The sequence below is a fragment of the Sorex fumeus genome, unplaced genomic scaffold (assembly GCF_029834395.1).
Source record: "Sorex fumeus unplaced genomic scaffold, SorFum_2.1 ptg000044l, whole genome shotgun sequence".
NCBI lineage: Eukaryota > Metazoa > Chordata > Mammalia > Eulipotyphla > Soricidae > Sorex > Sorex fumeus.
In genome coordinates this window covers 71,557,517-71,583,069 of record NW_026606101.1, presented here as the reverse complement: position 1 = coordinate 71,583,069, position 25,553 = coordinate 71,557,517, and the positions used below count along the sequence as shown (strand labels likewise).

General features: G+C 49.8%; 2 protein-coding genes across 2 annotated transcripts in view; one reads left to right on the top strand and one right to left on the bottom strand.

The window, feature by feature from the left end:
- The window catches only part of SIAH2 (siah E3 ubiquitin protein ligase 2), a 636,369-nt gene that overhangs the window by 503,553 nt on the left and 107,263 nt on the right, over positions 1 to 25,553 (bottom strand). The window lies entirely within an intron of this gene.
- Positions 1 to 25,553, top strand: part of EIF2A (eukaryotic translation initiation factor 2A) — a 36,652-nt gene that overhangs the window by 897 nt on the left and 10,202 nt on the right. The window contains exons 2-10 of the mRNA XM_056121828.1: positions 4,874 to 4,943; positions 9,752 to 9,826; positions 12,574 to 12,692; positions 15,097 to 15,196; positions 16,230 to 16,312; positions 18,980 to 19,053; positions 19,181 to 19,325; positions 19,508 to 19,624; positions 23,462 to 24,033. Of these exons, the coding sequence (XP_055977803.1) occupies positions 4,874 to 4,943; positions 9,752 to 9,826; positions 12,574 to 12,692; positions 15,097 to 15,196; positions 16,230 to 16,312; positions 18,980 to 19,053; positions 19,181 to 19,325; positions 19,508 to 19,624; positions 23,462 to 24,033 (1,355 nt within the window). The remainder of the gene's footprint in view (positions 1 to 4,873; positions 4,944 to 9,751; positions 9,827 to 12,573; positions 12,693 to 15,096; positions 15,197 to 16,229; positions 16,313 to 18,979; positions 19,054 to 19,180; positions 19,326 to 19,507; positions 19,625 to 23,461; positions 24,034 to 25,553) is intronic.

Below are 25,553 nucleotides of genomic sequence, written 5' to 3'. Positions count from 1 at the left end.
TTGATCCAGTTAGGGGATTGGAAGCTAGCACAGCTTTCCAGGTCCGTGCTTTCACTGTGTGCAACTCTGCTTTGATCCCCAGAGCTGCCCTCCAGGCCAGCACTGCCAGACAGGGCCTGGAGGCCTCCCGGAACCACCAGGTGTGGCCTTGGGGGTCCCCAGCCCTGTGTCCTTGGCCCTCACATTGAACCCTCCGGCCCATTGGCTGAGTATCACAGGGATGACTTGGGCTCTCCTCCCGGTCCCCTGGTCAGTTTACCCCTTATCTCATATTCAAGGGCGAGGGGGGGGGGGGCGGGGGGGAGCTGAGAGATTGGATGGGGAGATGCACTTTGCAAATTGACAGAAGCAGGATTGCATTGAGTTACTCAACTCCATGGTCCACTTCTCTCCCAAGATAATTCAGTGCTTGCACTTCTCTATCGTGCCCAGGAGATTGCTGAGTTTGCTTTGTCTGCGGGAGACCTGGGCTCAGCTCCTGGCACCACCAGCTCAAAGGCCAAAACCCAATAAATTGAGGCCGGGAGACAGTACAGCAGGCAGGCCTCATTTTGATCTCCTGCACTGGAGGGTCCCCGGAACAGTGTAGGTTGGAGCCCTACATTACTACATCCTTGTGTCCTTGCAGTTACCTACTGCCCTGTTGCCTTAGAATTGATGGGGGGGAGGGCCACACCCCCTCAACATCACTTGGGAATCTCCCCTCCCCCCAGGCAGTGGACATTCTTAGCTTAGGTATTTCAGGCAATTATAGGGTCTCTTCTACAGTACTTTTTTTGAATTTAGGCTCATAGGATTGTAGAGTTATGAATAATTTACAGATTATCCAGTAAAGTTTTAATAGTCAAGGCTCTTGGTTGAAATGACCAAAACCAAACTAAACCCCCCCCCCCCCCCAAAAAAAATCCAAAACCAGAGGGAAAGGAATTAAAAATAAAGAAGCTCCTGACTTGATCCTATAAAGGTTCGGTGCTTGCTGACTCCAAAATCTGTTTTTCCTTATCACTAGTCTCTTGCTTTTCTTGATTAAATTCATTACCAGGCTGGCATGCTTGGGGCCTCCTGATTTGCATGTAACCAGTTTACACTGAACCAGTAGCCACAGAGGAAAGAACATACTTTTTATCAATAGTCCCTCGTTATTTTGGGGGGATGTGGGAGTCTCACCCAACTGTGCTCTGGGCTTACTCTTGACTCTGCTGAGGGGTCATGCCTGGCGGTGCAGTGCTAGAATTCAAGCGGGTTACTGGCTCGTACTCTCTCCGGCCCCTGTTTTTGCTCCTTTCAATTTGTAATGCAGTTTATATTTGGTTATGGGTTTTATTTCTACGTCTGATTGTTCGAATGTGTGTACAGGGCTGCACTGGAGCCGGGGAGATAGAACAGGGATAAGAGACCTTGCACACAGCTCACCAGGGTTCAATCCTCATCATCCCATGCAGTCTCCTGAGCACTGCCAGGAGTGATACCTGAGCCCAGAGCCAGGAATGGCCCCAGGATCCTTCAGGTGTGGCCCCAAAGCACTCATTTCCCCCGGGGCAGGGGAAGTGACTCAGGCCCAGAGCCCTCACCTGGTATGCGTGAATCTTGGCACTTCCTGCCCCTCTCCCCCCTCCCGGAACTGCTGAGTCAAGCCCTGGTGGCTCTCACTGCCGAGCTGAGTACCCCAGGAGTGACCGCCAGGCCTCCTGAGCACTGTGTGGGAGGCACTCCACGTGCCAATCTCAAGACGGGTTTCAGAATGTGAATGTCCCGTGGGAGTCAGGCTATGCTAGAAGAAGCAGTTACTGTTGTGAATCACGCGTGGTGTGTGAGCAGCACTCCTGACTGATTTTTCTGACCTGGGGTGAGCGTGGGTGCCCGAAAAAAGGGCAGAGGACCAGGGGCTAGAGAGTCCTTCCCATGAATGCTTTTGTCTCGTGGGATGCGTTTCCTACCCACAAAAATCGTCATCCGTCCCATTTTTTAACTTTAGTGTTAACATTTCCTTAGTTTTCCAAGCAACTCTGATTTGGGGTGATGTTGAAAACCCTTCAAGCGGCTTCCTTTCTCGCCGTGTGGCGAACAGAACCTTACTGAAAACCGTATTGCAGAGGCAGTACTGCTTCATTACTTCAAGAACATTACTGAAAGTTCCTGTTCAGTACCTTTTTCAGCAACACAACCAGCCGAGGGTTATGTTACTGAAGTAAAGCAATATTACTGAAACTAAACAAGCGAACAAAGCCTCCCTTTTAGTATGACTTGAGACTCAGAAGTAGCGGACACAGTTGCGAGTTCCCGCCTGCCCTCCCCAGTAATGATAGTATCTTCTGGAACCGCAGACTTAGCCAAGACCCAGAAATTGCCCCCAGTGCTGCAGGTGACGAAGTGTCAGTCCTTATTTGCATCTCGCCAGTGGGGGCGGGTAGGATGCTGAGACACCTTATCACTGGGGCACACGTAATCGCCGCCACCGGAGTGTGGCTTTGCCTGGTGTGGCTTTGCCTCGTCAGCACCGCATGTCTTGTGCAGCTCTGGGCTTTGTTGTTGGTTTGGTTTTGGTGCCGGGGGTCAAACCCAGGACCTCACCCCGGCCACGCGACACTCCTGTCGCCCATGTTCCTCTCTGCTGTACTCCAGCCCCTGTTCCAGACTCTGGGCTTCGGCAGCCAAGGATTTGGGAATCTTGGATAACCAGCATTATCTTGCTAGCTCTGTCATTTCAAGAGTGACCCTACAGGGGGCTGGAGCGATAGCACAGTGGGTAGGGCATTCGCCTTACATGTGGCCCACATGGTTTCGATCCCTAGCATGCCATCTGGTCCCCTGAGCACTGCCAGGAATAATTCCTGAGTGCAGCGCTGGGAGCAACCCCTGTGCATCGCCAGGTGTGACCCAAAAAGAAAAAAAAAGTGTCCCTATAAATAGCTCCCAGGCCGTCCTTTGCATTCATGAAATGTGAACATGGAGCTTGGAAAGGGTCGGTGACGTTGAGATTTTGCTAGCCCAGGAACGATCTTCACCTGGAAATGTGGCAGGAAAGACCTGCTTTTTCCAGGAGAATGGCGGGCAGTGTTTTGGGGGTCATGACCGTGGTCAGGTGGGTGCGGTGGCCGGCTCCCCTTCCTCTGTGGCTGCCGCGGTCCCTTTGGCTCCGGAGCAGAGACCCCGTGCCATGTGGCTTGAAGACCCAAGCCCGAGGTCTGGGCAGGGCCTGGTTGTGGGTTCCTGACAGTGGCTGTCTGTCCAGAGGAGAGGCAGTTCCTGGGCCTCTGACCTAAGGGCGCTAATCCTGTTCCCGAGGCTCTGCCTCCAGAAGACCCCAGTTTAAATCCTTAGGGATTTCACCCTGAATTGGGGGTGGGGGTGCTGGCCCCCCAACATCACACTTTCGCGGCTCCTTTGGGGTCCCGCAGCAGTTTTACTTCGGGGTGTGGGTATGGAGCCGAAACGTGAGCCCGGGGAAGGCTTGTGCTGGTTTCCCAGAATACCCAGTGCCCCACCACCGTGGTCAGAGGCCGTTCCAGCGCTTCAGGGGTCCCGGGGGACAGCTGCCGCTTAGTAACGGACAGACAGTTTGGCTCTCCCTCCCCTGAGGAGGCCCGGTGGCCACTGATCAAACAAAAACCAATGAGCAGAGAGGCCTGAGGTCACTGGCTGCGAGTGTCCTGGGAACATTGAGGCTGCTGCGGGCTGGGCGTTTGCCGTCCCCTTTCTCTCTCGCCCCGCCACGTAGTGCGGGCCCAGTGGTTTCATCATACAACACGTCTCCTTCCTGTCCTGCTGCCACGTCCGGCCTCCACTGGGCAGCCTGTGGACGTCAGGCCTGAGAGCAAGTGGTTAGTGTGGGAGGGGCCTCGTGAGGCCAGCCCTGTCCCATGCAGTTTAGGAGAAACAGAACCTGCTCACTTTCCACCCCTCACATCGGGCAGTTCGTTTTTGGTGAATCCCTGAGCAGTTCTTTGCTTAGCAAAGAATGACCAGAGCTTTTTTTTGTTTTGTTTTTTCCTTTTTGGGTCACTCCCGGCGATGCTCAGGGGTAACTCCTAGCTCTGCACTCAGGAATTACTCCTGGCAGTGCTCGGGGGACCATATGGGATGCTGGGAATCGAACCAGGGTCAGCCACGTGCAAGGGAAACGCCCTCCCCGCTGTGCTGTCGCTCCAGCCCCTGACCTGTGCTGATGATTATGATCATGTAATCATCTTGTGCTTTACGTGATACCTCAGCAGGTGACTGATGTCATGTATGCAGATCACTGCAGAGGCTGGGGAGATAGCACAGAGAAAGGGGCACATGGGTGCCTGACCCCAGTTCTGTCCCAGGCACCGCCAAGTCCCCCTGAGAATCAAGGGCTTTGCCTGCAAGGCCGGCGCTGGGGTCCCCCCTGCTCACCCCACCCCACCCCACCCCACGCTCCATGCATTTTTTTTCCTGCTTTTTGGATCACGCCCGGCAATGCTCAGGGGTTACTCCTGGCTTTGCACTCAGGACTCACTCCTGGTGGTGCTCCGGGGACCATATGGGATGCTGGGAATCGAACCCGGGTCGGCCGCGCGCAAGGCAAACGCCCCACCCGCTGTGCTATCGCTCCAGCCCCGCTCCCTGCATTTTAAATCACGGAAACCACTCTCACACCAACGCTTTTCCAAATACCACCGGACCGGAGTCTGGGGGTGAGAACTTGGGGGTACACGCACTGGCTGCGTTGCACTGAGCCTGGTGTTCTCAGCAGTTCCCCATGCCGCGCTCGAGGGCAGGAAGCACCCACCCCTTTCATGCCAATGCCGCATGGCCTGTGCCATGCTCTGCGACTTCCTCCCTGTTGGGAGCGAGCGAGGGCTTTCTGGTTTCCGGGAGTGATGGTGGGTGTCTGATTTTGTCCCCCCAGTCCGCGGCTCCGAAGGACTGTACATGGTGAATGGACCCCCACTCTTCACCGAGAGCGCCGTGTTTCCAAGGTATGTCGATCGCACCGTCAGGGGTCCCGGGTTCTTGTTACTTTTATTCTGAGCAACCAAGAAGAAGCAGCAGCTGCACATTTGGGGGAACACGTTATGTAATACAGAAAGAAGTCTTGCTCTCACCCAGAAAGCCGGTCTTCAGATTGGACAACAACAGCCCCAGCCTGTGGAAGGGAGTGGGGGAAACGCGAGGAACCTGACCGTGCGACTAGAGCGCGGCTGAATTCAAGCCTCCAGCTCAGAAGGGTCCGAACAGGGAACAAGGAAAAGCTTGCGGATGCAGTCGCCACACCACCGCCTGTGATCTCTGGGAGATCTCCCCGAAAAGGGACACGAGAGGCAGAGACTGGGGGGTGGGGCACTGTGAGTTGATGTGTGTGAGACCTGGGGTTGGTTCCTCAGCACCACAAAGAAGGAAAAAGGAAATCTGAAGGGAAAGGCCTGTGTGTGTTAATGATACATAAGTAAACAAAGAGATAGGCAGTAGATTGACATTCATGTTCTCCAGAAGAAACAAGGAAAAGGGCCAGAGAGATAGTACAGCAAGCTGTACAGTGGTTTGCCTTGCACGCGGCTGACCTGGGTTCAATCCCCAGCCTCCCACATGGTGCCCTGAGCACCGAGCCAGGAGTAACCCCCGAGCTTCACTGGGTGTGACCCACAAACTAAAAAGAGAAAGGGAGGGAGGGAGGAAAACAGGGAAAGAGTAAAGCAAAAGCTGTAAGTGATGATCTCCGGGGGGACGGGGTAGGCGAGTCTCGGCTGCTGGAGCTGGTGGGTTGTAGGGAGCCTGGGTCACATGGCTGAGGCCCGGGGGTACCAGCCTGGCCCTGGCGGCCGTGCGGGTGTGGCTTCTGGGCCTGTTGGATGAATCGTTGACGGGTAGCGTGACAGGCAGGCCGCCGTCTCCAAAACCAGTGGAGCAGCGTGTCACGAGCCGGGGTCTCTAGAGCCTGCCCGCAGGAGGTGGGCCCGAGCCCCCGGGGGCACCCCTGAGCCTGCAGCCTGGCTCTTTCCACCCGGCCCTCCGACAGCTCCTTGGAGCACGTCAGTGTTTAAAGAGCGCTGACTGGGGAGGTGCTTTCCCGAGCCAGGCTGGAGGCGAGGAAGTGAAACTTGGGGCGGGCCCCACCCCGGTCCACAGGCAGAGCAGGATCCCTGGGTCCCTGCAGCGCGTGGAGTGTCCAGAGAGGCCGAGTCCTCTGTGCCGCACAGCCGTCTGGAGAGAGGCTCCTGGCTGCTTGGTTCTGTGCGGGTGGCCGCTGAGTGGCCCACGGTGGCCCGCACTCCTGTCGTTGGAGCCTCCTTTGCTGCCCGCTCCCAGAGGGCTAACACCTGCTCCAGGAGGGCCGAGGGGCTCCGAGGACGCACAGGCCCAGCCTGCCACGCCCATAGGTGTCTCCTGCTGCATTACCAGAGGAACTTCATGGTATTCGCCCTCCAGAAAGGTTTCGGACAAAGTGATCCTGGCACTGTTTGATGAATGGATCCCAAGTTGGACTGCACATTAGGTGACCTGCGGAGTTATAAAAAAACCCCAGATAATCAGGGCCAGAGCGGCCATGCAGCAGCTAGGGCGCTTGCCTTGCTTACAGTCAGCTTGGGTTCCATCCCCAGCACCCCAGGTACCACCAGGAGTGATCCTTGAGTCAGAGCCAGGAGTAAGCCTGAGCACTGCTGGTGGAGCCCAAAAAGAAAGAAAAAAGAAAAACCAATATTGTGGGGACTGGAGAGAGTGGAAAGGCCGAGGTATCTGCCTAGCAGGCAGCTGACCCCAGTTCCGTCCCCAGGACAGTATGTGGTACCCAGGCACCTCCAGGAATGACCTCTGAGCACAGCTGGAAGTGAGGAAAACAGCAGGGGACAGCAGAAAGGGTTGATGCACATCCTCATGCATCCACTTTTTTGATATTTTTAAAACTTTTCAGGGACCAGAGTGATAGTACAGCGGGGAGGGCATTTGCCTGCCGTCCGTGTGGCTGACCCGGGTTCAATTCCCAGCATCCCATATGCTTGGTGGTCCCCCGAGCATCGCCAGGAGTGATTCCTGAGTGCAGAGCCAGGAGTAACCCTTGAGCCTCACCGGGTGTGACCCAAAAAAAGCCAAAAAAAAAAAAAGGCCCACAAAGATCTTTTCATTTCAAAGATTGTAACAAAAGAAAATAGTCATTTCCCAAGCCTAGATTTAAGAATTGAATCCCAAGTCCTATAATGTAGCAAGGCTGTCTCGAGTCTTAAATACAATTCTAGAATGAGCTACCGAAAGGGTCATTTACGAATGAGATAAAAAGGGTGATTGTCGGAATCGGAATAAACTTGCAAAGAACAGATTGTTTCCAGCCTACCTCGTTTCCTTTATGCGTAGAATTTCTAAACACGTGAGCATGAAGCTGTAAGTAGAGGTTAGCAAAGTATATGAGAACCTCGAGTGTCTGCATCTGATACGAAGCCTGTCGGTGTTCATTCAGCTGTCAGCATTTTTTTTTTCATTTTATCTGCAGTTCTGGGAATCAAACCCAGGTCTGATGCATGTGGGGGATTCCCTTTACTACTAAGGCCGCCCCCGCCCCTCATTCAGCATTCTTACCATTGGTTTGGATCATGGATCAGAACGGTGTTTTCTGATTTATGCTATTCATAAGCCTGTAAGCTAGAAAGAACAAAAAATTAAGATACAAGAAGATCTCAGTGGTCTGGAATCGTAGACCAAAAGTTGGGTGGAATTTGAGAAGGGTTGTAAAATTAAGACTCGTGGTTCACAAACGAGTTCCGCAAGTTACAGGGTGGAGGGCCTTGGTCATAGCTGTTTTTTCTAATTTTTTTTTAATTTATTTTTTAAATGTTTTTGTATGTTTGGTTTTGGCCCACACCTGGCGATGCTCAAGGGTTACTCCTGGCTCTGTGCTCAGGAATTACTCCTGGCTCTGTGCTCAGGAAACTCCTGGCAGTGCTTGGGCACTATCTGGGATGCTGATCTGGGTCTGCCACGTGCAAGGCAAACACCCTACCCACTGTGCTATTGCTCAGACACTTTTTTATTTTGTTTATGTGACGGGGAGAGTGTGTTGGCTGTACCTGGTGGTGCTCCAGATTTGCTGTAGACTCTGTGCTCAGGGATCACTCTTTGCAGTGCTCAGGGTACTATATGCAGTGCCAGAGATAGAATCGGGTCAGCCATATACGTTAGTGTCTTAGCCCTTGTGCTCTCTCTCTGCCCCCCTCCATAATTGTTTTTGTTTGCTTTGGTGGGGGGGGGGGGTGTCGAGCCACACCTGACCATGCTCAGAGCTTCCTCCTGGCCCTGTGCTCCGGGGTCACTCCTCGTCATTCTCAGAGATCCTTCATGCAAGACAAGCACCTTCACTCCTGTCTTGCCTCTCTGCCCCTGTGTTTTAAAAAAAAATAATCTGATAACTACAAGCTAAACTTAAGTTTCTTATGTGACTGCAGAAACATCGGTGTCATTTTTCAGGGGAATTCATGTAAAACTACTCTTCAGCTTAGGGGGAACGCGCCAGTCAGTCCTTGGTGTCTGATTAATTCAGCGCGTCAACCATTTATTCACCGTGAAATCAGATCCGATGACCGTGTGCATGGACATCTGTGTGTATATGCACTTTCCTGTTTGGGTTTCTTTCATCACTGGAGATGTGTTCAGAGTAGCCGTGTCTAGCTGAGTGAAAAAGGACTGAACTTTCACCATCCAAGAGACTCTCACCGTCCTGTCCCCTTTCCAAAGGCCTGCTTCCGTCTGGAATCCTACATTCATGTGTACTTACCATGAAGACTCCCTGCTCTTTCTGTCTCTATACAGGAATGATAACGCGGCAGGTCGGGTACTTGCCTCGCATTTGGCCCACCCCGGTTCTCTCCCCACTAGCACATACAGTCCCCTGAACATAGTCAGAGGTCACTTCCGAGCACAGAGCCAGGAGTGAGCCCTGCACACTGCAAGGTGTGGCCCCCAAACCAAAAAGAAGAAAGAAAGAAAAGGAAAAAAACGAAAGAAGAAAGAAAGCAGTGGTGGGAAGCCCCTGTTCTTCCTTCCCAGGACACTTGTTGGCCTCTTGCGGAAATTCTGTCCACCATTATTTTGTTCTGCTTGTGGTCTGGGCTGTTTTACACAAAGCACATTAAAATCCTTCAGCCTGTCAGGCTCAGGGCCGACAGCAGAGAACTTTCACATTTCACTTTCACTTTGAGGTTTCCAGCAAAATCTCGCCATTCACCTAAAATAGCTCTGTAATATAAGATTAATCTGCTGGTATAAAACCGATTTCTAATTTACTTTGCACTGACCATTAGCATGACATTTTAATACAGTATTTTGGTAGACTTCATTAGTTTGGGATGATTTTCTAAAATTTGCGTAGGTTCAACGTCATAAAGGAAGATTCACAGAGATTCACAGGTCCAGGAGACAGATACAGGGTTTCCACACAGGATGTGCATCTAGGGAGTAGTTTCTGAGCACTAACCCCAGAGCACTCCATGGGCACTGCCAGCTGTGGGCTAGAGAGAAACACACACACTCGCACACATAAAATTAAGATTAGAGGACTGGAGCGATAGCACAGCGGGTAGGGCGTTTGCCTTGCACGCGGCCGGCCCGGGTTCGATTGCAGGCATCCCAGATGGTCGAGCACCACCAGGAGTAATTCCTGGTGCAGAGTCAGGAGTAACCCCTGTGCATCGCTGGGTGTGACCTAAAAAGCAAAAAAAAAAAAAAAATTAAGATTAGAGTTTTAATAGAATTTTTAAAAAAATAAATAATGCTTAGGATTTAAACTTCTTTTCGTTTTCAGGGAATCTGGAAAAAACTGCAAAGTCTATACCTTTAGTAAGGATGGGACCTTGTTTGCCTGGAACAACGGAGAAAAGTGAGTGTTCATTTATATTACATCTTTTTAGTTACACCATGAGTATAAGACATAAGTGGCATGACTTGAAGAATATGTCTCTGGGTGAAGTTTGTAAATTCCAGCTTTTGATGTTATGTCGTGGCTAGATATTATCTCCAACACACTTTCTGTGGAACACTTGTAAAGTTCTTCGTGTCCATTTCTGTGCCGGGATTTTGTTGTGTTTATCTCGCTCCTTGAAGAGTGACTGATGAGGAAGAGCAGTGGGGCTGGAGCCAGAGCACAGTGGTGAGGGCACTCGCCTTGCATGTGGCCGACCTGGACTCAGTCTCCGGCCCTCCTCTGGTCCCCAAGCCTGCCAGGAGTGACCCTTGAGCCCAGGGCCAGGAGCAAGCCCCGAGCACTGCCAGGGCTGGCCCACACACAGAGGCACCCCACCCCTAAAAAGAAGCAAAGAAAAAAACTATTCTTTTAATGGGGAATCCCAGACATTGTTTTATTAACCTTTGAGTTATCCTTTATTGTGCCAGCATAATTTGTTGAGTAATTCTGTTGAATAATTTTCAGATTATTAGTGATTTATGTTCTTCATTCTATATCCACTTTGTACTGAACTCTGACTCCTTTTAATGTGTCCCCATTTGTTGTCTACTTGTTTCGTGGGTATTTTCTGAACTGGTTCTTTAAAGTTCTGGAGCCACAGGGATGCATCTCGTTCCCATGTCAGAAAACCTTATGTCGTATGTTGATTATGGTCATTAAGGATTTCATGGTTAAATAAACCAAAGCAGTAATCCAGTTTTCTTTGTGTGTTTTTTCAGATTGAACACTCTTCATTAAACTAAGAAGAGCTATTAAGTTTATTAACATCAGGGCAAAAGGAGAGGGGGGGGAGGAAGGTTTGGGGCTGGAGCAGTAGTACAGTGGATACGCAGCTGACCCAGGTTTGAGCCCAGCATCCCATATGGTCCCCCCGACACCACCAGGAGTGATTTCTGAGTGCAGGGCCAGGAGTAAGCCCTGAGCACCACCAGGTGTGACCTGATTCCCGCCCCCACAAATAAAGCTTTGGGACTTAGCCTGAGTAATAGCACACTTGCTTTGAATGTTGTTGGGCCAGCTGGTAACCCCAGTATCACATATGGTCCCCTGAACACAGAGCCAGGAGTAAACCCTAGGCACTGTCAGGTGTGGCCGCAAAATAAACAAAAAATGCTTTGTGTAATTGAAAATGATGTATTTTCTAGTAATTTAAAGAGACTCTTAAATGTCCGTATGTGTGTTTCTGCCATCGTAACCCAGTGCCCTCAAACCTGAATTTGCTCGAGCGGGTCCAGTAACGTCTCCATTGGAGACTTTGTTGTTACTGTGTCTGGCATATCGAATACTCTCGGTAGCTTGCCGGGCTCTCCGAGAGGGGCGGAGGAATCGAACTCGGGTCGGCCATGTTGGCCGCGTGTAAGGCGAACGCCCTACCGCTGTGCTATCGCTCCAGCCCTGAATAAAGCAAAATAATCTTAAGCAATTTCTAGAGTAAAATAGGTATGGCTCTTTTTTCCCCCAATCCAAAGAGCAATTCGTGCCAAACTGGTTTCAGAGTTTGTCTCTGACATTTATCGGTAATATGCTCTTGGCAAGTTGTTTGGATTTTCTAATCCTTGATTTCACTCTCGGTTGGTTGGAGATGCTAATGCCAGTTTTGTGACTGTTGTGAGGGTAGAATATAGAAAATGGTTAGGCCAGAGTGTGGTACAGAGAAAGCTCCCATAAATAGTGGAAACTGCTCTGATGATCCGGTCATTGTCATTCTTGTCATTATTGCATTACAGTAGTTCTTAGTAATTCTTAGTCATGACCTTCCTGGAAACTACTTCTGAGATTTGAATAGATATCAAAAGCGCCTTTGCTGATTTCCCCAGCTGTTTTAACTTCCATTTGCCTGAATTTTAAAACATGCTTTTGTGGGGCAGGAGCAATAGCCCAGCGGGTAGGGCATTTGCCTTGCATGCGACTGACCCGGGTTTGATTCCCAGCATCCCATATGGTCCCCCGAGCCCTGCGAGGAGTAATTCCTGAGTGCATGAGCCAGGAGTAACCCCTGAGCATCGCCGGGAGTGACCCAAAGGGGGAAAAAAAAAAAGCCTATGCTTTTGTGGCCGGAGTGATAATAGCACAGTGGGTGGGCTTTGACCTCATTCATACGAAGTCCACTGGCTGCCACTAGTGAGCCCTGAGCACCACCAGGTGTGGCCCAAAAGCGAGAAAATAAATAAACATGGTTTTGCTTGGAGCCGTTCTTTCCTCTTGGTTCGAGAGTCCCCGAGCTCCTTTCCCTGTTCACCGAAAGTCCTTGTTTACTGAAGGTGGACCCGTCTGGCACATCTGTCTTCTAGTTTTCTATTTTCCCACACCTGCCTTACGCAGGCGCCACAGGTAAAAGCATACACTTGTTTGGTTTTTTGCCTTGTTTTGTTTGGGGCCACACCTGGCGGTAGTCAGGGCTCACTCCTGGCCAGCTCAGGCGACCCTGTGGGATGCCGGGACCAAACTCGGGTGGTCCATGTGCAAGGCAAACACCCTCCCCGCTGTACTCTCGCTCTGGCCTCTAAAATGGACACTTTTTAAGTTAAGATATCTTGGATATTTGGGGGGAACTGAAATAAGTCTTCTGAAAAAGCATTTGAAGAGAGAAAAAAAGTTTTCGCATAGACCCGGCTCCTGCTGAAACAGTTTCTCGCAGCTAAAGTCTTTTCTTTTGAAACCAGAGTCAGTATTATCAGTGTCCCCGACAAGCAGCTGTTGCACTGCTTTGACCTCCCGAAGGCGGTTTGCCTTGAGTTCTCACCAAAGAGCACCATCCTGGCGGCCTGGCAGCCTTACACGAGTGAGTATTTCCCAGCTGGGAGAGTTACATGTGGGGACCGGTTCAGCTCAGTGGGGCAGGAAGAGGGGGTCTGCAGACAGAGAAAGGCCATGGGTTTCTTTCCAGATATTTCTCTCGTTTGGTTTGGGGGGGGGGTCACGCCCAGCAGTGCTCAGGGACTGTTGCTTATTTAGTGCCTGGGGACCTGCTCCCAGCAGTTGCTTGAGGGTCCACGCAGAACTGGGGGTCAGACGGAACCCGGGTTTCCTGGGTATACAGAAGGCACTGACCCTCTGGAATGCTCGCCCTGACCCGAACAAGCAGCTGCTCTTGAGGAGAATAACATTTTTTTTTTAATTGAATCACCATGAGATAGTTACAACGCTTTCATGTTTGAGTTTTAGTTATACAATGATTGAACACCCATCCCTCTACCAGTGCACTTTTTCCACCACCAGTGTCCCCAGTATTCCCCCCACCACCACTCTCCCAAAGCTTTTTTTTTTTCTTTTTTGCATCACACCCAACGATACGCAGGGGTTACTCCTGGCTCTGCACTCAGGAATCACCCCTGGCGGTGCTCAGGGGACCATCTGGGATGCTGGGAATCGAACCTGGGTTGGCCGTGTGCAAGGCAAATGCCCTACCTGCTGTGCTATTGCTCCAGTCCCCGCCAAAGCTTTTTAATCAATAATGTACTTGAAATGATTTCCAAGATACAGTACCTTCGGTGGAAAAATCCATAATTAGATCAAGGGAAAAAGGCTCTCAAGGGAAAAATTTAGAAGGTAAATAACCAGTGGATGGAGATGATCTCAAAGATTCAGATTAGTGATCACCCTTAAAATCAAAGCATTTAAAATGATGGGGCCAGAGGGACAGACATAGAAAGATTGCACTCACCTGTGGAATATAAAGTGGGAATGGGAGACTAACATCCAAGAATAATAGAGATAAGGGCCAGGAGGTTTATTCCAAGACTTGGGTGCCCAAATGCTGGGGGAAAAGGCGGCTCAGATAGAGCAGGGACACCAAGTAAAGGGTGTTGGAGGACCCACTCAGGTTGGGAGATGCTTGCCAAATGTAGGCTGTAGATCAAATACAGTGGCCACTTGGTGCCTCTACGGCAAACCACAACACCCAAAAAAAAGCGAGAGAGAGCAAAAGGGAATGCCCTGCCACAGAGGTGGGGTGGGGTGGGGGGATGGGGTGGGGGTGGTGGGAGTGATACTGGGATCATTGGTGGTGGAAAATGGGCACTGGTGGAGGGATGGGTACACGATCATTGTATGACTGAAATGTAAACACGAAAGTTTGTAAGTCTATAACTGTACCTCACGGTGATTCACTAATTAAAAAAAAAAAGGAAGAAAAATGATGGGGCCAGGGGCTGGAGTGATAGCATAGTGGGTAGGGTGTTTGCCTTGCACGTGACCAACCTGGGTTTGATTCCCAGCATCCCATATGGTCCCCCGAGCACCGCAAGGAGTAATTCCTGAGTGCATAAGCCAGGAGTAACCCCTGTGCATCGCCGGGTGTGACCCAAAAAGCAAATAAATAAATAAATAAATAAATAAAATGATGGGGCCAGAGCCATAGGACAGCTGGGAGTGCGCTGCCTTGCACACAGCTGACCAGGGTTCAATCCCCCAACATCCCATTTGGTCCCTGAGCACCACTAGGAATGATTCCTGAGTGCAGAGCCAGGAGCAACCCCTGGGCACAGCTGGGCATGACCCCAAAAAAGCAAATAAATAAATAAAGATGATCATATATGATCATATGGTGATGATCCAGATGGTGCCTGGAATACCTCCAGGAGTGACTCCTGGGCATAGAGGCAGGAGTAAGACCTGACCACCACTGGGTGGCCATCGTTCTGACCCCGTGCGTCCCCCCAAAATTATCACCCAACAATATGACAGTTGTTGGGTGATAAACTTCTTGGGGTTCTTCTTCATTGAAGCATGCACTTGAGTGAATCTTTCCCAAGTAAATACCAGGGAAGTTGAGAAATACTTGAGGCTCGTGGGTGGTTTTAGATAATGTTTGTATGTGAATGTGATTCATAGTCATAGGCTGCCGTTAAAGAATTTTAATGAAATTTAATGGTTAAAGAATTGTAGCCCTTTGACAGCAGACTGATGACACAAACATCAGATCTCAAGTATTCTATCCTGAGTGGTAACTGGGCTCAGAAACGTTGAGCTTGTGCCAGTGACTGTCCTAGTGACACGGCATTAGGGTCACTGATTATATCTAGAATTAAAGTTGGGGGTGGGGGTGGGGGGGAAGAATTGATTTAAAGTGACTTTTTTATCTTTCTAATCTTGTGTGTGTGGTTTTTTTTCCCTAAGAATGATTTTTTTTTAAAAACTAGTGTTCTTAGAAGATAATTACTGTAAAAGATTTGTTTTTCTTGCAGCTTCTAAAGATGGAGCAGCTGGAACACCCAACCTCCAACTTTATGATGTGAAAACAGGGGCATGTTTGAAGTCCTTCATTCAGAAAAAAATGCAAAATTGGTAAATGATTTAAAATACTAATTATTTCCAAAACAAAACAAACACTGTCCTCCCGTTCATTGATTTGCTTGACCAGGCCCAGTAACGTCTCCATTTTGAGACTTGTTGTTACTGTGTTTGGCATCTTGAATACATCACGGGTAGCTTGCCAGGCTTTGCCATGCAGGCAAGATACTCTTGGTGGCTTGCCGGGCTCCCTGAGAGGGGCGGAGAAATTGAACCTGGCTCAGCCAGGCTGGCTGTGTGCAAGGCAAACACCCTACCGCTGTGCTATCGCTCCAGCCCCAAACTATCTCAAATATCTTTGTGTAATACTTGTTTTTCTGGTATACTGATTTAAACATTCTTTTCAAAATCTAGATTTTACTTTTAGAAAGTAGCAGTAGGGGTGGGGAAGGTGCTTGGAGCTCACCCGATGGCATGTCTTCTGCCCCGTGGTCCTGCCTGCAGTGCTCGGGACCATGCAGTGCCAGAGCTGATCCGGGGCTTCCTGCATATACAGCAAGTTTACTCCTATGAGGTCAACCTCTGTCAATAAAAACCTAATAAAATAGAAGCTTCATCTTACGTTTCATAGAATTTTTAGAAAGTATGCTGTATTTTTCTATTGACTATGAATACTACGACTGACAGATATTGTTCTTCCTTTAGATAAGAAGTAATGTCACAAACTTGAGCACATTCACTAACCTTTGATGCTCTATTCCATTTAAAACTGTTTGGAAAAATTAAATAAATAAAATTAAATTAATATTTTGAATAAAAAAAAAGTAATGTGGAGTTCATGCCCAGTTCAGTCAACTTAATCAATGCCTGAATAAATAGTAGTACTTCTACATTAAAAAAAATAAGTTGTTTTGGATGGGGACACAACCAGCAGTGCCCAGGGATTACTCCTAGTACAGTGCTCAGGGAACCATGCAGTGCCAGGGTTTCAACCCCCTGATGTTCACCATGCACACCAGTCCTTTGAACCATTTCCTCTGCTTTCTGTCCAATTTTTTAAAAAAAATATTCTTTCTTTGAAATATAGGTGTCCATCATGGTCAGAAGATGAAGCCATTTGTGCCCGAAATGTTAACAATGAAATTCACTTCTTTGAAAACAACAATTTCGGTATGGAGAAATTAATGACATAGCTTTATTTATTTATTTGTTTATTTTGGTTTGGGGGCCACACCAGGTGGTACTCAGGAGTTACTCCTGCCTCTGCACTCAGAGATAACTTCTTGAGGAGCTCAGGGGACCATCTGGGGTGCCGGGGATCAAACCCAGGTCAGCTTCAAGGCAAGTTCCCTTACCCAGCCGGAGTATCACCGTGGCCCCGGGAATTTTATGATTTACTATCAGCTTTAATTTTATTATTATTTTTAAATTTTGGCTTTTGGGCCACTCCCAGCAGTGCTCAGGAGTTACTCCCGCTTCTTTGCTCAGGGATCACTCCTGGTGGCCCTTAGGGAGTCCTACGGGGGGCTGGGGATCGAACCCGGGTCAGCCGCATGCAAGGCAAACCACCCTCCCCACTGTAGTATCACTCCAGCCCCTAAATCCACAGCTTTTACTGCCTCATATGGATGGCATCATCGGGTTCTCCTAAATACAGTTAATATGTGGATGACTAATTGTTACTTTAATTCAGATTAATAACTGATCAGTTAATGCCACTGCATGCCGAAACGCAAAGATTTTCTCTAGTAACTTTATATTTTGAGTACCACTTTTGTGCCTCCCTGCTGTTGGAATTGTCTAATACAGATTATTCTTTGCCTTATCAGTGGCCGTCGGCCGTCTCCCATCCTGTCCCACCTGTCCATTACGCCATGTGCCATCTCTGACTCTCCTTAAGAAATCATAACCATCATTTTGCCTGTAAATATTCCAATATGTACCACAAAAGATTAGAACTTGTGTTTTTTTTTCAATCTGGCATAATGCTTTTAACATGATATTAGATATCCCATCAGTATTGAATTTTCTAATAATTACAACTATTATAATGTTTTTTAAAAACTGTTGGAGCTGAGCAATAGTACAACGGGGAGGGTGCTTGCCGTGCATGCGGCTGGCCCAGGTTTGACCCCTGGCATCCCATATGGTTCCCTGGCCAGCACCAGGAGTGATTTTTGAGTTCAGAGCCAGAAGTAGCCCCTGAGCATCATTGGGTGTGGCCCCCCAAACAAAAACAAATCCCCCCCCAAAAAAAAACCCCAATGTAGGTTCCTTATATACAATCCATTGCTATATCTTCTGGGTGTCGGTTCTCCCTCTCTTTCCCTCGTAATTCTTTTTTTGTGAAACAAGGTCATTGATACAAGTTTCCAGAGTTTGAGTTTTGCTGTTCTAGCTCATCCTAGAATTGTTTGTCCATATTCTTGAAGTAGCTAATATGGAGAGCCATCCTTGGGATCTTTCTTGAGGGAGATCAAGGCAGTGCTACATCATCAGAAAAATTCAGTGAGCTCTTTATCTAGTAATCTCTGTTGCAACCAGGTTGCCCCCTGTCTTTATGAACTACAGATTTAAACATGTAATACGAATGTTTGGGCGGGGGGCTTGGGCTGGACCTGGTGGGGCAGGAGGCTGCTCCTGGATCTGTGTTTGGGGATCGTTGCTGCCCATGCCCAAGGGACCGTGTTGTGCCAGGGATCGGACTGGAGTCAGCGTCATGCAAGACAACGCCCTAATCGTTTTACTCTCTCCCCCTTGCATGATGTATTTTAATCCAGTTCAACTAGTATTGTCACTATGAATACGCTCAGCTTGTTCATTCTTGGCCAGTCTATCTTCAATCATTTCTTTGCTGCTCTGTGGTAAGATTCTGATACTAGATTGTGTATTTCCGGCTCTCTGCCTAGGATTCTTCTAAAGACTCTGTTTCCTTTTGCAAGAAATGGGTTGGAGAGACCACGGGCTGGGTGAAGGATGCTCTCATGGCTAGTCTGTTGGCCGTTGTTTTCAAATCTCTCATCTATATTGCCTTTTGCCAGTACCAAGAATCTTGATATTCTGCAGTACCAGCAGTGATCAGTCGAGAAAATCTCATGTTCACTTTGTCCCACATTAACCACACAGTATTCTTAGGACAGCAATGCCAACAGTAACACCAGTCACAATTTATTGACACCATTTATTTATTTATTTATTTATTTACTTTGGCATTTGGGGTCACACTGACAATGCTTAGGGTTCCTCCTGGCTCTGCACTCAGGAACTACTCCTGGTGGTGCTCAGGGGACCATATAGGATATCAGAGATCGAACCCGTATTGGCCAGAAGTGAGTTCTGAGCACTGCTGGGTGTGGCCCTAAAAGCCAGAAGGGAACAAACCGTCCTTAATCTTCTGACCTGTCCGAGGCCATGCAGGTGGTACTCCATCCAGCAGCCTGCCCGCTGCTGGTCTGCCTTCTCCTTCCCGTTCCCTGCTCTCCCACTGTTTCTCTGCCTCACCTGTTTGTACCAGGAGTGGCGTTAGTGTGTTGTGAAAGTTAAGTTTTATTTCACTTATTTATTTATTTATTTTATTTTTTTGCTTTTTGGGGTAACACCCGGCGATGTTCAGGGGTTCCTCCTGGCTCTGCACTCAGGAATCACTCCTGGCAGTGCTCACGGGACCTTATCGGATGCTGGGGACTGAACCCGGGTCGCTGCGTGCAAGGCAAAGACCTTCCCCGCTAGACTGTCGTTCCAGCCCATGAATGTTAAATTTTATGGCATGGTACACTCAGAATTGAACATATTGTGGTTTTCTCATCAATTTACCATTCTTTACCTTTTTTTTTTTAGATTCCATTGTAAATAAGTTGCATTTGCAAAAAGTTAACGATTTTGTGTTATCACCTGGAGCCCAACCATACAAGGTAAATGGCTGGTTTTGTCTGTTCCCGGGGAAGCTTGTGACATGAGCGCCCCTGGGCCTCAGTGACAGTGTTTGCCGTGGCTTCTCCGCTTGCAAACACTCAGTAGTGGTTTATGTTTGTGTCTTAGGTGGCTGTCTATGTCCCCGGAAGTAAGGGTGCCCCTTCATTTGTTAGATTATACCAGTACCCCAACTTCGATGGACCTCACGCCGCGTTAGCCAATAAAAGTTTCTTTAAGGCGGATAAGGTCACGATGCTGTGGAATAAGAAAGGTAGGTTAGATGTTCCCCTCCCGTTCCTGGGGGTCTCACACATACCCGCTCCTCAGACCGGGACACTCCTCAGCGCTCCTCAGGGACGTTTGCACGCGCTCTGTTGGATGCATGCACCGTTTCCTTCCCACCGAGCGCTTTGTCCGTGTCTCCGAGCTCACGAAGGCTTTTCTCCGTCGCAGCCACTGCGGTGCTGGTCGTAGCCAGCACAGAGGTGGACAAGACCGGCGCCTCCTACTACGGAGAACAGACGCTGCACTACATCGCCACCAACGGAGAGAGCGCCGTGGTGCAACTCCGTGAGTGTCCCCTCCCGGGCCCTCGGGCCAGCCGGCCGCCACGGTGGGATCCGCTCTCCAGGACGACAGCTCAGTCTGTCCCCCTGCCCGAGGGCTCAAACTCCGACTGCAGTGCTCTGCGTCAGAGGGCTCTGCCTCGCACCCCCGCGCTCCCCGGACAGGCCTGCTTGTTAGTTAGTCCTCTGCGCTAGGAACTTGCTGAGTGAGTGCTGCCCGAAGTCGCGCTCTGAGACTTGACTATTTTGGGGGGCTTGGGGGCAAGGCCACTACTTCTGGCAAGTTGACCCAGTGAGAAGCACAAGGCGTTCATTCTGAGAGAAGCCAGACGCAGAACACGCCTGACTGCCCCGTGCACTGTTATTTGTCATTTGGAAAGACCTCAGTCTCACTGATGGCGGGGTGCGCAGCTTGTTTGGCTTGTGCTTTTGGGCTGGTTGGTTGGTTGGTTGGTCGGTTTTTGGACCACACCCTGCAATGATCAGCTCTGCACTCCGGGTTCTGCATTCAGGAATGATGCTCGGGGGCACACTTGGGATGCTGGGATTCAACAAGGCCTTGTGCAAGGCACGTGCCCTACCCACTGTACTATCTCTTCAGCCCAGTACACAGTTTCTTAAAGGAGAAAAGACTGTCTGTCCTCATACAGATGAAGTTCCAGTATGAACAACTCACTTGAAAGCATTTGGCAGTGTCACAAAGATGTTACCAAGATTAAGTGCTTGCCTTGCATGCGGCTGCAGCCCCTGGGTCAAGTCCTGGCTCCGCCAGTGGTCCCCTCAGCACTGCCAGGCATCGCCCCTGGGCTCAGAGCCAGGTGTGTCACTCTTTTCTGGGGTGTGTCCCCTCAAAAAAACACACCAAAAAAGTATGGTGGATGCCACGAATGTAGTTTGGACCCAGAGTTTCGTGAGAGGTATTTCAGAAATGAATGCATGCAGTAGAAGGGAGAATTTCATAACAGAAGACAAGCGCATACAACTGGCAGAGGGAAAATCGAAAACTTCTAATATGACCTTTATTAGTACTATTTATGAAGATGTCAGTCTGTTCCAAATTAATCTAAAAATTAAATTTAAATGCCAGTTGATTTAAAAAAATAAACTAGACGTGTTGATTCTGCAATTGCTATGAAAAGATGATCACAAAAGCCTATAGACAGGCATATTTGCAACAGAGCAGGGCAGGGACCAGAACAACAGTACAACATGGAGGGCACTGGACATGCAGCCGCCGACCCAGGTTCCATCCTCAGCACTCCATATGGTCTCTGAGCTAGGAGTAAGCCCGGAGTTCCTACAGGTGTGGCCCCCACACTGAAAAAGAACCCCCGAAAGAATAGGACGGTGGGCATTCTGCTAGCACTAGGTGTTAAAATGTATGGCGATTACAGTTGAGACGGCTGGGTGCCAGTTTCTGGATGACCAGAGAGATCAGAAGAGACCGAAATTGGGGGCTGGAGCGATAGCACAGCGGGGAGGGCATTTGCCTGGCACACGGCCAACCCGGGTTCGATTCCCAGCATCCCATGTGGTCCTCTGAGCACCGCCAGGAGTAATTCCTGAGTGCAGAGCCAGGAGTAACCCCTGTGCAACGCCGGGTGTGACCCCCCCTCCCCTCAAAAAAGGACCAAAATCCAGAAGTGGATGCACTGCCATCATCATTGGGATGCAGTAAAGCACTGGACCAGTGGGGAAATATGGAACATGTGATACGTGGTTTGCAGGTGACCGGTGAACTGCTTGGAACAGAGCACTGATAATGCAACCCGTTCACCAGAATATTATGTTCCACTGGAACATAAAAATTTCATTTACAATTACATAGCTACATGAAGGTGGTCTGGCGGGTTGTCGCTAAGCATCTTTTGCAATTTCTTTGCAATAGCCAATGACAGGTTCTCATGTAGACAACGTTGTCACTCCACACCCTCCACCTGAGCGCCCCCCACCCCATCAACCACCCCACCTTTCTAACCTTCAAGTGGAAAAGACTTTCGAGACAGGCCTAAAGACCTAGGAGGAGCAGCAGTAAACTTGAATGCATCAAAGTCATAGATTTCTCTAGGGAAAGGGAAGGTTACCAAGATTAAGCAGAAACTTGAGGTGAAAATGCTTGAGGAGGGACTGGAGCTATTAATAGCACAGCAGGGAGGGTGTTTGCCTTGCAAGTGGCCAACCCGAGTTCGATTCCCAGCATCCCATAGGGTCTCCCGAGCACCGCCAGGAGTGATTCCTGAGTGCAAAGCCAGGGGTAACACCTGAGCATTGCTGGGTGTGACCCCAAAAGCAACAATAAATAAATAAAATGCTCTTCAAGTAGGAGCATTAATTAAAAAAAGAAAATGCTTAAGGAGACCAGGGCTGAGTGTGAGAAAAGGTACGTTTTGCTAACATACCGGGTGAATCAGTCAGAGGCCAATGATGAGAGACATGGGCACGGGAAGTCAAAGGTCATCCGTAGAGCAGAAATGCAAGTGTGGAGAGGTGGAGAGGGGAAGAGAAGTCCACAAGAGATGCCGAAAGACGCTGAGGGCTGGAGCTGCGGTAAGGAGATCGGGGCTCGTGCTTGTGTGGGGCTGTGGCCAGCATTGTGCTTCAGGGGCGGGAGCGATAGCACAGCGGGTAGGCATTTGCCTTGCATGCAGCCAACCCAGGTTCGATTCCCAGCATCCCAATATGGTCCCCTGAGCACCATCAGGGATAATTCCTGAGTGCAGAGCCAGGAGGAACCCCTGAGCATTGCCGGGTGTGACCCAAAGAGCAAAAAAAACAGAATCTGGTACTGCCAGGTATGGTCCCAGAATACCACCAGATGTGGTGAAAAAAAAAATAGTAATAATATAAGTTGCTTAGTTTATTTCCTAAAGTGTTTAGCTTATAATAAAATAGAAGAGGGGGTGCCAGGTTTTGCTTAGCAGGTTGGTGAAGATGAATCTACACAGCGCCTGTGAGAACACGCCTCTGTGAGCCCTAACTCACACCGGTGTGAATTAGCAACAGCTTCACTGAAGGGTGCCTGGGCCAAGGCGGAAAGCCAGTCCGTGCAGGAGCCCTCGTGGGGTCGCCAAGCAGATGGACCTGTAGACCGCCCAGAGGTGGCACAGCCAGAAAAGAGCCTGGCACTCCTGTGGGACCGCCAGACGAGTGCACCCCGTTTTGTTTTGTCTCCCACCCCCATTTCCCCCCCTCAATTTTACTGAAATATAGCCAGCATTCTAGAGGTTTCAGATGTACAATGAGATGATCCGGTAAGTAAATAGGTGAAATGACTTACATCAGAAAATGAGTTAATCACCCCACAAAATTGCGTGTGTGTGAGAAAGAGAGAGACACACACACAGAGACAGAGAGACAGGGTGAGAGAGGGAGAGGGAGAGAGAGAAATGAAAAACAAAGGTCTGAGATTTGGTTTTTGTGTGTGTTTGTTAGGAGAAAGATGTTTCATTTCAACAAAAATATTCTGAAAGGATGTGTAAGAAATTGAGGGTTGCTTTGGGGTTAGAGGGAATTAATCCTCTTTGCGACAGGCCTTTGTGTGTTTATTACTGTCACATTTTACCGCTATCAATAAAAGCTAGTTTATTAATAATAGCCTTTGATTATATGAGTCCAAATGGCTGAAACGTTTAAAAGCATTTGTGATTCATTAGGGATTCTTAAATAAATTTATTATACTTTAATTCCCATCGCATTTCATGTGAAAGCCTTTTAATAGAAACATGCCTGGAAATTTGGGGTGGTTTTTACTGGACGAGTCTGTCTTACAGGTTGTAAACTGCTGATGAAGAACCCGTTCTTGCTCTTGATCGCTCATTTGGGTTTTCTGTTCTCTTTCCAGCAAAAAGTGGCCCCATCTACGATGTGGCTTGGAATTCTAGCTCTACCGAGTTTTGCGCCGTGTACGGTTTCATGCCTGCCAAGGCGACCATTTTCAACCTGAAGTGCGATCCCGTGTTTGACTTCGGCACCGGGCCCCGGAACGCGGCCTACTACAGTCCTCACGGGCACATCCTGGTGCTGGCGGGCTTCGGGAACCTGCGGGGGCAGATGGAGGTGTGGGACGTGAAGAACTACAAGCTCATCTCCAAGCCCGTGGCCTCGGACTCCACTTACTTCTCCTGGTGCCCCGACGGCGAGCACATCCTGACGGCCACGTGCGCACCACGGCTGCGGGTGAACAACGGGTTCAAGGTGTGGCACTACACGGGCTCCGTCCTGCACCGCTACGACGCGCCCGCCAGCGGGGAGCTCTGGCAGGTCTCCTGGCAGCCGTTCCTCGACGGCGTGTTCCCGGCCAAGAAGATCACCTATCAGGCGGTGCCCAGCGACGTGCCCCGCGAGGAGCCCAAAGTCGCCACGGCGTACAGGCCCCCGGCCCTGCGGAACAAGCCGGTCACCAGTTCCAAGCTGGTACGTGGCGGGTGGCTGCGGTGGCCAGAGAAACTGGGCCACGTGGCCCCTTCCCGGCCCACCCTCGCGCCATAGATCCTTCTCTCTCTTGCTCACTTTTTCTTCTCTTTGGGTCTCGGGGTTGGGCGCACTCCTGGCTGCTCTCAGAGGCCACTGCTGGCAGGGCGGGGCCACCTGCTGGGATGCGCGGCTTGCCGTCCCCGTTGGACTCGCTTTCCCAGCCCGGAACGGGTTTGTTCTTTTTTTATTTTTGTTTTTGCTTTTTGGGTCATACCCGGTGATGCACAGGGGTTCCTCCCGGCTCTGCACTCAGGAATTACTCCTGGCGGTGTTTGGGGACCCTATGGGATGCTGGGAATTGAACCCGGGTTGGCCACATGCAAGGCAAAAGCCCTACCTGCTGTACTATGGCTCCAGCCCGCCGGTTTGGTCTTTTGTTAAAAGCTCTCTTGAAGGAGAGGTCAGTGGAGAGCATGTGCTGCTGTGTATGAGGCCCTAGGTTCTGTTCACAGCTCGGGGGGGGGGGGGGCTGGGGGGGAAGGAGGGAGGGAGGGAAAGCCATAGCACAGTGGGTTGGGCGGTTGTCTTGTACACTGCCAACCTCGGTCTGGGTTCAATGCCCAGCATCCCATATGGTCCCCGCCAGGAGTAATTCCTGAGTGCAGAGCCAGTAGTAAATCCTAGACATCACTGGGTGTGACCCCCAAAAAAGATTTAAAAATATTTAAGAGAGAGAGAGAGATGGGGCTGGAGTGATAGTACAGCGGGTAGGGCGTTTGCCATGCATGCAGCTGACCCGGGTTCGGTCCCCAGCATCCCATGTGGTCCCCTGAGCACCACCAGGAGTAATTCCTGAGTGTATGAGCCAGGAATGCCCCCTGTGTGTCGCCGGGTGTGAGCTAAAAAGCAAAAAAAAAAAGAGAAAGAGAGAGACGGGGCGGGGCGGGGGGGGGGGGGGGACAAGCGAGGGAACACAGCATTGCAGAGCTTAGGCAGGTCAGTCAGTTGGGCACAAGTCTCAGTCCAAAGTTCAGCCATGCAGTGATCTGTGAGCATGAACGTTTTTATCGGATTTGGAGTTGACCGTTACACGCAGCGTTAGGCCCTCAGGACCGTGTTTTCTTGGGAGTTAGCTGCTTCCCACCTCCTAAGTGCCACATTTTGGGGAGGGGATTGTTATTCGGAGCCCACGCCTGCCCACATCTTGCTTTCTAAATTATATGATAGAGCAGTAAAGAATGAACTTGTAGAATAACTAAATTTCTCTTTCCTGCTCCATTAAAGTAGTTTGGGGGCCCAGAGAGATGGTAGAGTGGGTGGGGCCCTTACCGTGCATGCAGCCAACCCAGGTTTGATTCCCGGCACCCCCTAGAGTCCCCCAAACCCTCCAGGAGTGATTCCTGAGCACAGAGCCAGGAGTCAGCCCTGAGCATATGGCCCGGAAGAAAAAACAAAAAAATCCTTGTTTGGGTAGGGGATAGGAAGAGAATTTATTCTGGAAGAATGAGAAAACTTGGAAG